At 38.7% G+C, this 15793-nt stretch overlaps 1 protein-coding gene across 1 annotated transcript in view; it reads left to right on the top strand.

The window, feature by feature from the left end:
- Positions 1-15793, top strand: part of LOC147150557 (uncharacterized) — a 57742-nt gene that overhangs the window by 19881 nt on the left and 22068 nt on the right. Inside the window, 5 exon segments of the mRNA XM_086026346.1 lie at positions 5570-5676; positions 6392-6515; positions 11654-11787; positions 14121-14230; positions 14512-14680. Of these exon segments, the coding sequence (XP_085882472.1) occupies positions 5570-5676; positions 6392-6515; positions 11654-11787; positions 14121-14230; positions 14512-14680 (644 nt within the window).

Here is a 15793-nt window from a genome sequence, read left to right as displayed (position 1 = left end):
CAGTGGGCACGGAAGGTATTCAGACCCCTTGAACTTTTTCACTTTCTGTGTCATTGCAGCCATTTGCCAAAATCAAAAAAGTTCATTTTATTTATCATTAATGTACACTCAGGACCACATCTTGATAGAAAAAAAAAAACAGAAATGTAGAAATTTTTTCAAATTCATGAAAAAAGAAAAACTAAAATATCATATGCTCATAAGTATTCAGACCCTGATGCATTTTAGTGAGTAGAAGCACCCTTATGCGCTAGTACAAGTCTTCTTTGGAATGACGCAACAGGTTTTTCACACCTGGATTTGGGGATCCTCTGCCATTCTTCCTTGTAGATCGTCTTCAGTTCTGTCAGTTTGGATGGTGAACGGAGGTGGACAGCCATTTTCAGGTCTTTCCAGAGATGCTCAATCAGGTTTGGGTCCAAGAATGGTTACAGAGTTGTTCTGAAGCTTCAGGTCATTTTCCTGTTGAAAGGTGAACCTTCGGCCCAGTCTGAGGACCTGAGCACTCTGTAAGAGGTTTTCCTCCAGGATATCTCTGTACTTGGCCGCATTCCTCTTTCCTCCAATTGCAACCAGTCGTCCTGTCCCTGCAGCTGAAAAACACCCCCACAACATGGTGCTTCCACCACCACGTTTCACTGTAGGGATTATATTGGGCAGGCGATGCGCAGTGCCTGGGTTATTCCACACATTACAATTATCACCAAAAGGTTAAATTTTGGTCTCATCAGACCAGAGAATCTTATTTCTCAGTTTGGGAGTCCTTCATGTGGTTTTGGCAATCTATATGCGGGCTTTCATGTGTCTTGCACTGAGGAGAGGCTTCCGTCAGGCCACTCTGCCATAAAGCCCAGACTGGTGGAGGATTGCAGCGATAGTTGACTTTGTAGAACTTTCGCCCATCTCCCCACTGCTTCTCTGGAGCTCAGCCACAGTCATCGTTGGGTTCTTCTTTACTTCTCTCACCAAGGCCCTTCTCCCACGATTACTCAGTTTGACTGGACAGCCAGGTCTAGGAAGAGTCGTCCCAAACTTCTTCCATTTGAGGATTATGGACGCCACTGTGCTCTTAGGAACCCTGAGTGCTGCAGAAATTATTTTGTAACCTTGGCCAGATCTATGCCTTGCCACAATTCTGTCTCTGATCTCCTTTGGCAGTTCCTTCGACCTCATGAATCTCATTTTCTCTAGCATGCACTGTGAGCTCTTATATAGAAAGGTCTTATATAGACCTTTCCTAATCAAGTCCATTTAGTTTAATTAACCACATCTGGACTCCAATAAAGGAGCAGAACCATCTCAAGGAGGATTAGAAGAAATGACCAGCATGTGAGTTACATATGAAGGTCCCTGCAAAAGGTCTAAATACTTATGACCAAATGATATTTCAGTTTTTCTTTTTCATAAATTTACAAACATTTCTACATTTGGTTTTTTTTCTGTCAAGATGGGGTGCTGCGTGTACGTTAATGAGAAGTAAAATGAACTTTGTGTGAATGCTCAGACGCATGTAAAATAAAAGAACGGTGGGGTTGGTTAACATGTACACAAGCCTAAAGAAAACAAAGGATTGTGAAAATTACTTTAAAAAAACTAACATTACCAGATGGAAAGAAACTTTCCGATCCTTATGGGATTATAGAGTGGGAGGAAGATGTTACAAAGTGGCCCTATATTCATTTTTATTTAGTGGAGAAACTTAGTGTTTACACTAGAGAGAAAACAGGAAAGAGAACTACATCCTCACAGCTAACTCTACTTGGAAGGCAGGGTGAGTAACGTAGTCAGCTATTCTGCTATCTTTTTTTTTCTGCTTGTTATTATATATAACAGGGAATTGAGAATTGCGTCAAATTCTTGTGACTGCGATCTCGGTGGGACCACATTACAGGACTACTTTTAAGTTGCTTAGTTGTTCTAGGATGCTAGGGAAAACCGGCTAAACATCACAAACAATAATGCTCATGAAATAAGATCTTGAAACTCATTCAATCCCAAAGACATATTTATGTTTTTTCACAGTCCAGCCATTCAATCTCAGAAATGTATTTATATTTTTTTCAAATTTTTTCAAACGTTAGGGTAAAAAAGGGTCTGAAAATGTCTGATACTGAATGAGTTAAGTTATATGGAGCTAGTGTGCACCGAAGCTTATTGCAATTTCTGACTACTAATTCAACATTTCAGGACATAGAGGTTAAGTTAAACCAAATAGCCACGATAACTTACTGGACCTGACATGAGCAGTGAAAACTCAGGCATTCCTTATTATGTCCTCGGTCCAGTTCCTGCGTTTAATAGCGTGTAGCCACAGGCACCTCCTGTGTTTCTGAAATGGCCTGTTTCCTCTAGGAATTGAGAAAAATGTTGGTAATTTGACGAAGCTGGTAGTCGTAAACGCTAACGGAAGCCCGTTTAAAATGATAGAAAGGACCGGCCTATGGGTGATTACTATTTAGTCCAGCCGGATAAATGGACGGCGGAAGGGTACCTCGTCTGTAGGCGGAAGGCGATAAATGGGCCGCAAATTTTTGTAAAATGCCCATCTGTGGAAATATGTATTGTATTGTATTGTATTCAAAAACTATCGCAACTTCGCGCTAAAAAAAAAAAAAAAATTCACAGCCACATACACTTTTGTCTCCCGTCGATTTGAGTTAATGATGCATGCACAGCCTTTAATGACGTAGAATGTAAAATGGCCTATAGAGCTCTTGACGTCACGTCACTATTCCGGCGTGCATGTGTTTACACAGCCGCATCGGCAGTATACTAGTGCCAGCACGCAAAGGACTAACAATGGAGCGCAGCAATAAAACTGAAGTTTATCCCTCAACAATCTGTCCACGTCAATTCACATCTCAATTTGATGAAAATGACTTTAAGATGCATGGGCAAGCTGGACAGAATATTGAGTATTACGATCTATCAGTATAGCAATGGCAATAACCACCAGTTTCTCCATCATGTTTTTGGTCCTTTTATGACTGCTATTCATTGTCTACGCCTTGGTTCTTTTTTTTTTTACCCCTTCTTTTGCCTCCTCTTGTTGTGGCACCCTGATGCACAACAGCTGTCTACCATTGTAAAATTATGGCACCATTAATCAAAGTAGTGACATGTTTCCTATGCTGCCAATATGGCGTTGTTTACGTTTGGCGCAGTGCATTGTGGGATGCGTGACGTCAAAGTCCGGAGCTCTACAGCGCCGACGTTCCCCCCATTAAAATTAGTGCTGGTGCAAGTATGTTGCTGAAAAGGCGCAACCATGAAGCACCGATATTCACCGGCGAATGTGACCGCCAAAACGCTAAAAATAGTCCACAACGAGTGCAAATGAAGGACAATAAACAGCACATGACACAAAAAAAAGACATTAACAACAAAAAACATCAGAAATCTTGAAGTGAAAGGAAATTGTACAACCACATACAAATATTTTGATTAGGGATGTTCCGATCAGGTTTTATGACACCGATACCGTTCATGCATGAGTGAGATCGGCCGATACGATACCAATTCTGATCACATGGAATATCTGTATATTTTTCCATTTATTTATGGTGACTCTACTGCGCTGTGACAGTAACGCATCATGCATACTGTAACAAGCTGCAGCATGCGTGCCATACACCGTCTGCTCGCCTTGACTTTATTCAATGCAGTGAGCCTCGTAAACTCACCATAGTCTCCCAATTGCTTGTTCTTCAAATGTCGCATTAAGTTGGTTGTGTTGAAACTTTTGGCCATGCTCCCCTCCGCGAGGTACCCTTTCATGGCATATATAGTATTACAAGACGCAAACTCCACACACACAATGCTACGTTCACACCAACTGCGGTTGGAGCATTTCTGGCGCTGCGTTTCAATTGGAGTCAATGTAGCTCGCGCGGGCGGGCGCGGGCATGAATGATGCTTTTGGAGTGGTTGGTTGTCGTCGCGTATTAAACCAATCAACTTTTTTGCCAATTCGTCTCGGCAGCCAATCAATATCGGGCATCTACGTCACACACAGCCAAACAGCGTCCTGTTCACTAGGCGGCTTTTTTTTTTAACAGTTATTACAGCAGCTCTGTTTGGCTGTGTGTGACACCGCAGTGTACGGGGGACCTTCGAGCTCTGGCTCTGTTTGGCTGTGTGTGAGACGTAGTCACGTAGTATACCCGATGCTGATTGGCTGCCACGAGGCGGAACGGAAAAAAAGTTGACTTGTTTAATACGCGACAACGTCCCACCGCTCCAAAAGCATCATTCATACTGCGCCAGCCCATGCCAACTACATTGACTCCAATTGAAACGCGCCGCCAGAAATGCTCCCACCGCAGTTTGTGCGAACGTAGCAGCCTCACCTCCGCAGCGAGCAGAGGGGGAGGGACACAACACGGCTGTAGGCTGCGAAGAATGAGCTGCGGGTGATCGGATGATTTGATCGGCAATAAAAGGCTCTGATCGAATATTCCGATCACGTCATTTTTCACAAAAATCGGCCAATCATGATCGGTGCCCGATCAATCGGAGCATCCCTGATTTTGATTGAGAATTTTTCTGCCACCTGGATTATTTGTTTTATGTGTCTATTTATTTATTGAAATTTTTACGGTGTGTTCTTTACAAAATGTGTATTTGGAAAAAATGGACAAAATATAATAGGAAATTGACATTAATTTCATGTAATTTTAAGTAGAAATTATGTCTTTCTTTAAAAGGATCTGTCATTGTTTTGGGAGTAAATTTTATATATCAAAAGTACTAGTGGTATTGGTATTTGTTATCGTTATGGCCGACTACTCAAGAGTTGAGTACTGGTAGCGGTCTGAAAAAAAAGTGGTATCGAACATCCCTAGTTGTTTCATCAATAGCATGTATTCTATTTAATCGAGTGACTGAGGGAGGTGGTACGTGCACATATCTGTAAACAATATTGAAAACCGTGTCATTCGCTCCATCTTCAGTATCTGCTGTGCTCTTTTCTTTCATTTGCTGCTATTATATGACAACTTACTTAGTTTCTTGTGTCCATTCCACTATTTTCTTCTTTTGCTATGAGCTGCCCCTTCAGCCTACGCTTTGTCAGCCTTTTGTCACAAAACAGATGGGAACATGTTTTGTACATGATTGGGGGGGAAAAAAAGCCACTTCAAGGATCTTTCACCCTGCCTGACAAAATGAAAATCTTACTGCAATTAAAAACAGTCAAAGAATCTTTACTTTAGCCAGTGATCATGATAATGGTTGGCTTCGATGATGATTTTATGAAAATTGGTCTGTTCTTCTTGCCTTCAGTCAATTTTCTTCTGTTGTCTCCCAAATATATGAAGACAGTCACTTTTTCTTTCCAACCTAAACGTGCAGGCTCGGACCACACTTTTTCAGCAAGTGTTCTCTTTTTCCCACATTGTTCCTCGTCCTTCTCGATATTCACTATTGGCATCTTCTAGTTGTATCCAAACCCTTTTTCATGCCCTTTTCCATCCATACCTACATCCTCAATCCAACCCAAATACCCCCTGTTCCTGTGGCACAAAACTGATTGAGGATGACTGGTTCTTTCCTGGCTGCTCCGATTCAGCACTGGCCACTCGGCAGCAGGAGTTGGAGGAGGAGCTAGCTCAAGCTCAGGGCCTCAGTCAACACAGAGCCAAGAAGCTGGCTGTACCAGCCCAAAGAAGCTTGCAGGTAGGCACCTACGGGACATTACTGTGAGTTTGCTCTTCACACCATCTCATATGATGTCTATTTGTGTGTGTTCAGGTTTTCTGTGACATTTTAATTCACTAAAGAATTCGCTTCGGTGAATTAACATTCGATCCCAATGACATTTTTATGTCATTTCACAGAGGGTCTGAAAAAGTCTGGTACTGAATGAGTTAAAGTGAACAAAGAGCAAAATCATCAAACTCCCCAACATGAATTATTTGTAACCATAAAATGTGAACTTGCTTATAATTTCCCATGCATTTGAAATAATCCGGTGATGAGCCACCTCCAACACAATCCGGTCATATAAAATTTGTCACAGTCACACCTCATTTGTATTTGACATTCTACTACATACACACCTTTGTGTCCAACCATGTTTGTTCTACAAAATCAATATACTGTACCTTGATTGCCGGATGTGCTTTTAATTGCTCTCCGTTCTGCATTTCAGCGTCCTGCAAAGTTTGAGAGATGCATATTGCTGTGTGTGCACATTTTTGTTTTTCTCTCAAAGCATAAGCATCTCAAGTAACTTATTAGTTATAAATAGACATTATGACATATAGACATAATGTATGTGCTACCAACTTCTATAATAACCTCTACTCTAAAAGTGATTTTACGTTTCGAACGGTATTGCTTTAAAGATACTTTTATATTACCTGTTTGATGGAATTGTTCTTACATTTAGGAGGATTTTGAATTTGATGGAAAAGCCCCATTCCAGGACTACCAAAGCACCTCGGAGAGCACAACACCAATGGAAGGAGAAAATATGGGAGGTTGGTGGCCTGAGTACAGTACACCTGACACAGGTGGGAGAACCGCTAGACAGTTTATACCAGCATGCACCTGGTTGTCATCACATTTGGGTTCATCTTTCATTTTTCATAACATTAGAAATACAGGTACATATTTTTTTGTTGTTGTTGTTATTTTTTTTTTTTTGTAGCTGTTGGTTAATTTTGTGTTCCCACCATCTGTCAGGCCATACTTGTGTAACTTAGTGTGCAAGTAAGGTGTCTGGGTCACAAAACAGTAAGCAAAATTTAAGAATAACGTTGGTTTTCTGAAAATTTCCCAATTAAATGAAATTATGACATTCATAATTGTTTTGCATTTTCATCACACCGTGCATGCTGGTTGAACTGACTAGTTTGTTGGGGTTAGTATTGTGAATGCATTGAGCTCTGGTGAAATTATGTACACAACCTGTCAAACGTTTGGACACACTTTCTAATGTTATTGATATAGAAACCGTATCCAGACTTTTGGCCGGTATTGTATGTTGCAAGATAGTTTCAACTGTGTTTTTTTTCTTTGATTTATTGCATTTCTTTTTTTTTTTTTTTTTGGGTGGGGCTGGATTACACTACATGCTTCAAATTCAATTTTGTGGCAAATTCATTACAGGAAATGCCCTAAGGTCCATAGAACACGAAACAGCGAAAACAATGGCCAGCAGCAGAGTAATGCAGACATTTCCTCCCTGTTCGGAATAGTCAGCCCAGGCCAAAGTAAATGGTAGTACAGTGGTACAAGAATCTCAAAGTGCAAATCCAATCTGTCATGCTAATCGAATTTCGATTTGGTTGTCTTTCCAAGCTAAATTCTGCCATGAAAGCAACAATACTGTATTTGAGATATTTTGTTCCGAAGTCCAAACTTTAGCCGTCGTAAAAAATGTGCAGGAAATGTTTCAACATTTAACATAATACATTGCTAGATAAATATACGTAAATAATCATCAGTAATTCCGTTAAAAACAAACAACAAAGACATTCACAAACTTCAATGACAAACGAGGAAGAGTACTAAATGTCATATCACAGATGCACTTTACGGATCACGTTTTGTAACAATTCCCACACGTGTGTGTTATGAAATCAACAAGACACACAGTGAACTAAAGTCACAGAGGATTTAACTTGGTCGACTAGGGAGCTTTTTGATATCTTTCTTGATGATAGCATAAGGTGTAGAGTCATCATTTCAAAGCAATACAGTATACACGACTCAGGTGCACTGACGGGAAACGCATATGATGATGTCACAAACAATGACCGGTTGAAATGCAAAAATGATTTGAACTTTTGCCAACACATGCTAATATTGCACAACCATTGGGGCTTTCAATTTCAAGGGACCTCTGCATAAGGTTTGATTCCTTTTGTATTGAGTTACTTTAAAAAAAATGCACGGGCATTCTGATACTAGTTACTAGACTGATATTTGGCATTTTGACGATTTTTTTTTCACTGAAAACAATGTTATCATTGCATGTTATACGCCAGTATCCCTGTCTGGAAAATTGAGAGCCTCTCAGTGAACAAACTTGACTGTTTGCGATGACCATTCAGATTATCTGAGTATTGTGAATCGTGATTTACAGAGGTTAGGTTTACATGTGGCAGCAATTTTGTCCTGATGGGCTTTGATAGTTCTGACAACATGATGCAGACACATTTTCGAATAGCACTCGCAGATATACAGTACCTTATAAGAGAAAATGTACACATTCTTGCCTATAAACAATGCATGTAGCTCTTCTTCCAGACTTATTGCTACAACCGTATGCCATATACGGTGGCATTTCTGACATAGAGACAGAAAATAATGTGAAAATGCTGCTGAGAAATAAATGTATTCAAGTTAGGTGCGCTTAGCAAATGGCAACGTAAAATGGCCACCTGTGGCTTCAATTCTTGCTACGGTTGAATAAGCGCTATTGTTAGTCCATCCGTGAATGTTGCTCACCGTGATCCAAGGAATGCTCTGGGAGTTTGTGTGAATGCTCAGACACATGGAAAATTAGAGGGAACGTTGGTCCCATTAATGCCTGTTTTAGTCCCACTAATCAAAGGATTTAGCCAGATTTGGGGTACAGTACTTTTAATCTTTACTCGAATAAATTACATTTTTGGAATAACAAAAATTGCATGAAATCATTAGCTGAATAGGGGGGCTGTTGGAAGTAGGTTTCTGTTGATCAAATAAGTCTTTAGGGCTGGTTTTATTAAGACAAACTTTGTGCAGTATTGTTTAAGTGCTCAGGTCTCATCTGTGAACTAGAGTGTAGGTTTTTTTAGTCTGCATTTTTATTCTTAATGGTGCTGCACTGCTGAGGTTTTAGAGAGAGCCACATTGAAATTGTGTGATCAGTAGACTCAATATGAGAAGGAAAGGAAGCTGTAGCTGTGGGCACTAATAATATGGCTGCTATAGCTAGGTCAGAAACAGTCAGAATTCGTCTAAAAATTGACAGTTTACCTGGGACTGAAATTAAGAGATGAGGGTGATGCCACCACCTTGCTTGGATGTACGTGCAATATGTCAGCTCTCAAAGTTTAGGGAAGAAACCTTGTTTGCATATAGACCCATCGTAGCAATTACTTATGTACTCAAAAAGCTTTAGAAGGGAGCGATCTAGTATTCATGATACCAATTCTCATTTGAGTGGGCTGGTCGATGCCGATGCTTTGCACAGCCGCTTGGCTCGCTCTCGTATTCTTAATGCTGCCATAGAATGGACAAAGAAACCTGGACGAGCGGTGAGCAATCAACAAATTCTTTATTTCAAAAGAAATGATCACTGTACAACGCTTTGAGGGTCACTGGTAAGCATGGCGGGGAGCTGATACTATGGGGATCTCGTAGTATATCTGATTGAAGTATTGTTGTGCTTTTTCCGATTAAACATTTGTGTTCACTCAAGCACAGTCAATGACTGTTGTAATAGCAGTTTGCTGATGATCATGACAATAAAAAAAACAAACAAACGAGAAAACAAATATATTTAAGAAATACAATAAGTATCTGAACATAATATCAAATGCTGTGTGCGTGGGGTGTGTGTTTGTGTGTGTTTGTTTTTCCCCAAGTCTATTTCATGTAAAATTTAGGTCAGAAGTTTACATTTGCGTATCATGGGCAAAATTCATCATAAACAGTACTGTAAGTAAGTATTAATCAAATAAATCACAGTAATTTGGGGCTCTTAATGATTTCTTTGGATTTTTATTTTTCCTGGCAGGAATAATTTATGTAACAGACATCTTCAATGATTTTGAGATTTTGAGACCTTAGACATGTGGCTTGCACACAGGCCCGAGTTTATTAATCTTTACTGTTTCAATCGAAGATGTAAAAATAAAGTGTCAGTGCAAGAGAAGCAGTATTTTTAATTTTAAAAATCGAGTGGTATCCTCTATTTTGTTACAAAGACGTTGATATTGTCATTGTCTACAAACGTATATCTGAACCATATATCACATTAGACTGGTTCTACTGGTTCAAAGTCCACAAGCTCATCGTCGATATCACTGCCATTATTCATGTCAAAGCTCCCGCGATCGATGGCGTCCGCCATTATGTCTCGAAAGAATTCCAGACCATTTTCTGCGGGCTCACGACACCATTACATGTATATTCTGATGCATTTCATTGGTTAAGAGAACAAAAGTTGGATAACAAAAATAAATAAAATGACGTATATGCTCTCCAGGCTTTAAGGGTAGAAAGACGCAACAGCGCTCCAGGCTTTAAGGGTAGAAAGACGGTTATGCACTCCCATCCTTAATGCTTTAATATGTACATACTGTATTAACTGTGTTAGATTTGACTCTTTGGCACAAATAATTAGGTGACTTGAGCTAGGACTTTTTGTCGCTGTGATCTTTTCTCCTGGCTTTGCATTTTCCTGTCTATTTGTAACCCTTGCACAATTACAAGTTGAAACCAGGTAAGACCATGGAGTCATACATGGAAAGATAGGCAGCGCAGCCCTCCTGTGTGGGGGCGGCAAAAACAGGATAAGAGTAGGAACCATTTTGGGGACAGAATAGAGCTCCTTCTGCATCTGGCAGAAAAGGCATTAAAGATAAATGGACCGGTAGAATTTTTTTGGTCTGGGAAAGTCTTTTTTTTTTCTTCTTCTTTCTTTTCTGTTCAGACACAAACCTCAACAATTAGTCAAAGTGGTTATTAAACAAGTCAGAGTTGTTTAAATACATAAGAAAGAAAGATGGATAAAAAGATACATTAAGATAGAATGGATTATTTTTTTCCACTTAATAAAGCTTCAGTCATCATTTAGAAACTGCATTTTGTATTTATTGCAGGGCTGTGCAATTAATCGAATTTCAATTACAATTCGTAAAAAAACGATGATTAACTCATTGACTGCCATTGACGAATTTACTTTTCTTTTCACAGTCCAGCCATTCAATCACAGGAACTTATTTATATTTGTTTTATTTTTTTAATGTTAGGGTAAAAGAGGGTCTGGAAATGTCTGGCAGTGAATGAGTTAATATTTATTTTTATCGAACACACTGTTTGTTTACACAAGGAAATCATACTTGAATTTATAGATGTGCATGTTTGATTTTATAACTAATTTTATCAATTTTGTTTGGTCCAAAAGGAAATTACTTACATTTATTTGTCTTTATATTTTTTACATTTATACATTTTCTTGTTTTGTACCCAAAAACAAATGATTGTTTGAATAATCGCGATTTCAGTTATGACCAAAATAATCATGATTCTTTTTTTTTTTTTTTTTTTCATAATTGAGCAGCCCTAATTTATTGGTTTCTTTTGTGCGATATTGGCTTGATGATCTGAAATGTTTACTTTCGAAATGTACGCAGAAAATATCAGGACTCTGGCACATACTTTTTCACAGCACTGTACATGACCTTTTCTTGTTTAAATCATCACAATCATTGGCAATGTTTGCTGTATAGTCAAACAACCCGGTAAAAAGAATGCCTCCAATAAATACTGAAAAGTCCCAAATGAATATGACATTGATAAATATTTGTTAACTTTAGAGTGCAACTGTAAATGTACTATTTTATCTGAGTATACCCTGTAGACTGGAATGAGAGTGTATATACTGAGAAGACAACATTTTTTTTCTGCCTGTTTGTCCTCCTGAAAATTAAAGATGGTTTGCGGACTGTTGTGGAGGAGCTGGAGCTGGAAAGAAATCAATTACAAGAGCAGATACTGAGCCTGGAAGAGCGCTGTCAAGGTCTTGAAGATCGTCTCCAGCTGCAGGCACGCATTGAGACTTTACAGGTAGTCTCATCGTTGAACCACATGTGACTTCAAACTATGATCATAAAGACTTAAAGAGGAAATCAACCCAAACAAAGAATATCTTCCCAGCAGGCCTACTAGTTGAAACACGGCATTCTGATTAATATTGTGTTTGTGGAATATTAGTTAAGCAGCAAAATCCACCCCATTTTAGCCAACCAGGGGGCATCCATTTTGTCACTTCTGTCAACTGAAAATAACACCACAACTGCTCATAGCTCAGGTAACGACCAATCACGGCAGGTCACCCGTTACCTGGATTAACTCTTATTCCACAAAAACAATATATATCAGAATGCCTTGTTTCAACTAGTGGGCTTGCATAGAACATATTCTTGAAAACAAATGTTTGGGTTGACTTCCCCGTAAGGAAAAAATCAAACCAGCCTCCCCTGTACAGCAAAACATACACTAACACACAAACATTTACCCAGTGATGAGTAAATGCTGAAGTCATTTGCATGTCCCTGCCCTTGAGGACTGGGATATTGTAACAAAGCCTTCTAACACAGGTGACGTTTGATATTAATGAAGATGAACAGCCAAACTGCATCCTTCAGGTGTGTTAGGTCTCTCACGTTTGTGTGCGCTGGAGACCACCTCTGGCGTTGACTGCTAATGGTGTGGTGTGTGTGTGTTTAACCATGAACATTACATGACTTGTTTTATGAACAATGTTAATAGAAAGTCCAATGTTTGGTCTCTGCATCACTGGGTGTGGTGACTTTACTGTTGAACTTGATTAATTAATGAGTACAGTACATGCTCTTCGGAGAGTTTTTCCAACACTTGACAGTACAGGTAATTAAGACTTAAATAATTTTTGTGATCATCATTAGGTCCTCGACATCTGTGTGCAGTGGTAATTAACTAAACACACGTGGACAAAGTTGTTGGTACTCCTCCTCTGATATTGAAAAAAAAACAGTGGTCACAAAATAAGTTGAATCTGACAGAAGTAATAAATTTAACAGAATTATTTAAAAACAATCTCATGAAACAGGCCTTGACATACACACACATATATATATATATATATATATATATATATATATATATATATATATATATCATCGCTGTCATGTGAAAAACACTTATCTCCTTTTTTTTTATTTTATGATTTTTACATTAATCATGTTTCTGCGTTAGACATCGCTTTAAAGGGAAAATTTTAAAAGTTTCCAAGATTGGAGATATGCTTTTCACATGACAACAATATGTGTATACTGTGTGTGTGTGTATATATATATATATATATATATATATATATATATATATATATATATATATATATATATATATATATGTATGTGTATATGTGTATATGTATATGTAGATACATATATATATATATATATATATATATATATATATATATATATATATATATATATATGTATATATGTATGTGTGTGTGTATATATATACATAGATACGGTATATACGGCGACGCACAGCGTCATGATTCAAGCGTAATTTCCGCAGCATCTTTGCCTTTTTCACCCTCCTCTCCTCCTTCTCCATCCACCCCTCAGCAGTAATACTCGTATGCTTTTTATTTGAATGTATTTTCGTTTTTTTTAGACAAAGTATTTTGACGTAAATTTCGACTTTTAACTGAAATCCAACATACGCGGAAATGCGTGTTACATCGCCAGTGTAGGAACAGAACTCGTTCGGAAATTGAGGACTTCCTGTACTCTAAATGAAAGTTAAGGTTTTGTTGAAGTATTGACGATACTACTACTATTAACAAACGATGGCTAAGAGCAAAACGTTGGACTATTTTGAAGTGGCCTTCTATGAGCCCTGATTTCAATCCTATTGAATATTTGTGGAGGGAAATGAAACATGCTGTCTGGAGAAAGCACCATTACAATCTGAGACAACTGGAGCAGTTTACTCTTGTGAGTGGGCCAAAATAACATACTGAGAGGTGCAGAAGTTTCATTGAAAGTTCCAAAAATTGTTTGATTGTCGTGATTCCTAAAAGGTTGTGCAACCTAATATTAAGGGTACCATAATTTTTGCCCTACCTGTTTCATGACTTTGTTTTTTAAAAGTAATTCTGTTGAACCACAATTAAAACAAAATGTCTGATTTTTTTTAATTGCTTAATTTCCATTTCAAATTTGTATTTATAAAATTTAAGGGATCACTTTTGTCAGATTGTCAAGTTGTTTCTGCGACAAATGTGCGTTTTTCTTTCATTAACAGAGAGGTACCAACAATTGTGTCCATGTATGTATATCCAGGATTTTATTCAATTATTTAAATTCTTACTGTGCTTGTTAATGTTGCTTCCCTTACAGAATGAGACAGATAAATTACAGACCCAACTTACCAGTGTGCGTAGTCAGCAGAACAGGGAAGCAGAAAAACATCAGTTGCTGGTTAGCAGTCTCAATGAACAACTTAAGGGGTAGGTTACACCAGTGATTAATAAAATGTATGTTTTTTGTGTCAGCCTAATCTTGGTAATGAAATTGCAATGTTTCCGGTGCTGTTTCATAAATTAGTAGATTACATTATTTGTAGTCGGTGGTCGGTTCTAGTATGTCAATTGTTTGGATATAAATGACGTGTAATTTTTAAAGTTTTGCAAAACACTGCTTGATGCATTATCTCCTGTTTAACAGGGAAGCAGGTCTTCATTCTTCATTTTATAAAACTAATAGTCGCTGTTATGCTTATTGTTTTTAGGCTCAGTGACACACAAGAGTGCCTGGAAAGCTCACTCATTGAGAAGGAAAACACATTAGCCAAGACATCGGAGAAACTTGAGCTCATCAACAGCATCAATGAAGCTTTGAGTGAAAAAGAGATTCAGTACAAAGAGATCTCTGACAAACTCCTTCAAACTGAGCAAGCTGTAAGAGTTGGGAATCTTTTTTTTTTTCATGCTAAAGCTGGGCATATACACTCTGCAAATGAAACCTCTTTCAAGCCCAATTCCGAGCCATTCATCTCATTTTTTAATCAAGGCCAATTAAATAAATCAGTCAATCAAACTTAAAGAGAAAGTTAACCCACATTTTTATAATTATATGCTCTGCACCTCCACTAGTCAACCATGGCATTCTGATTAATAATGCGTTTGTGGAACATGAGTTAAACAGCAAAACCCACCCGTTTTTTTCATCTTAAGGAACGGCCATTTTGCCACTTCCTGTCGACTGAAAATGGCATCACAATTGCTCAGGGCTTTTTGTTTAGGATCATTGTCTTGTTGGAAGGTAAACCTCCATCATAGTCTTAGGTCTTTTGCAGACTCCAACAGGTTTTCCTTAATTTTCCAAAATGGCCCTGTATTTGGCTTCATCCATCCTACCATCAACTCTAACTACCTTCCCTGTCCCTGCTGAAAGCAGCCCCAGACGATGATGCTGCCACCACCATGTTTTACAGTGGGGATGTGCAGTGTAACCTTTACGCAAAATATAATGTTTTGCCCTAAAACTTAAATTTTGGTTTCATCTGACCAGAGTACCTTCCACATTTGGTGTGTCTCCCAGGTGTCTTATGACAAACTTTAAACTGGACTTTTGGGGGATTTCTTTGAGAAATGGCTTTGTACTTGCCATTCTTCCATAAAGGCCAGATTTGTGCAGTGTGCGACGAATAGTTGTCCGATGACTAGATTCCCCCACCTCAGCTGTGGATGGATCTCTGCAATTCATCCAGAGTGATCATGCGCATCTTGGCTGCATCTCTGATCAGTACTCTCCTTGTTTGGTCTGAAAGTCTGGACCAGGGGTGTCCAAACCCAGTCTTTAAGGGTCACGGTCCTGCATGTTTTACGTCTCCCTCATCCAAACCACCTGATTCAAATGATCAGGATTGTTATCAGGCTTCTGCAGAGCTTGCTGATGAGCTGATCATTTAAATCAGGTGTGTCACATGATTGAGACGTGAACCAGTCAGGACAGCGGACCTCCAGGACCGGAGCTGTACGTCTACGCCTGGTCTAGATATAGTAAAACAC

This window comes from Filicampus tigris, chromosome 3 (genome assembly GCF_054856515.1).
Source record: "Filicampus tigris isolate MCC_2025a chromosome 3, RoL_Ftig_1.0, whole genome shotgun sequence".
Taxonomy (NCBI): domain Eukaryota; kingdom Metazoa; phylum Chordata; class Actinopteri; order Syngnathiformes; family Syngnathidae; genus Filicampus; species Filicampus tigris.
Note: the sequence above shows the minus strand (reverse complement) of the source record. Positions and strands in the feature narration are given on the sequence as shown.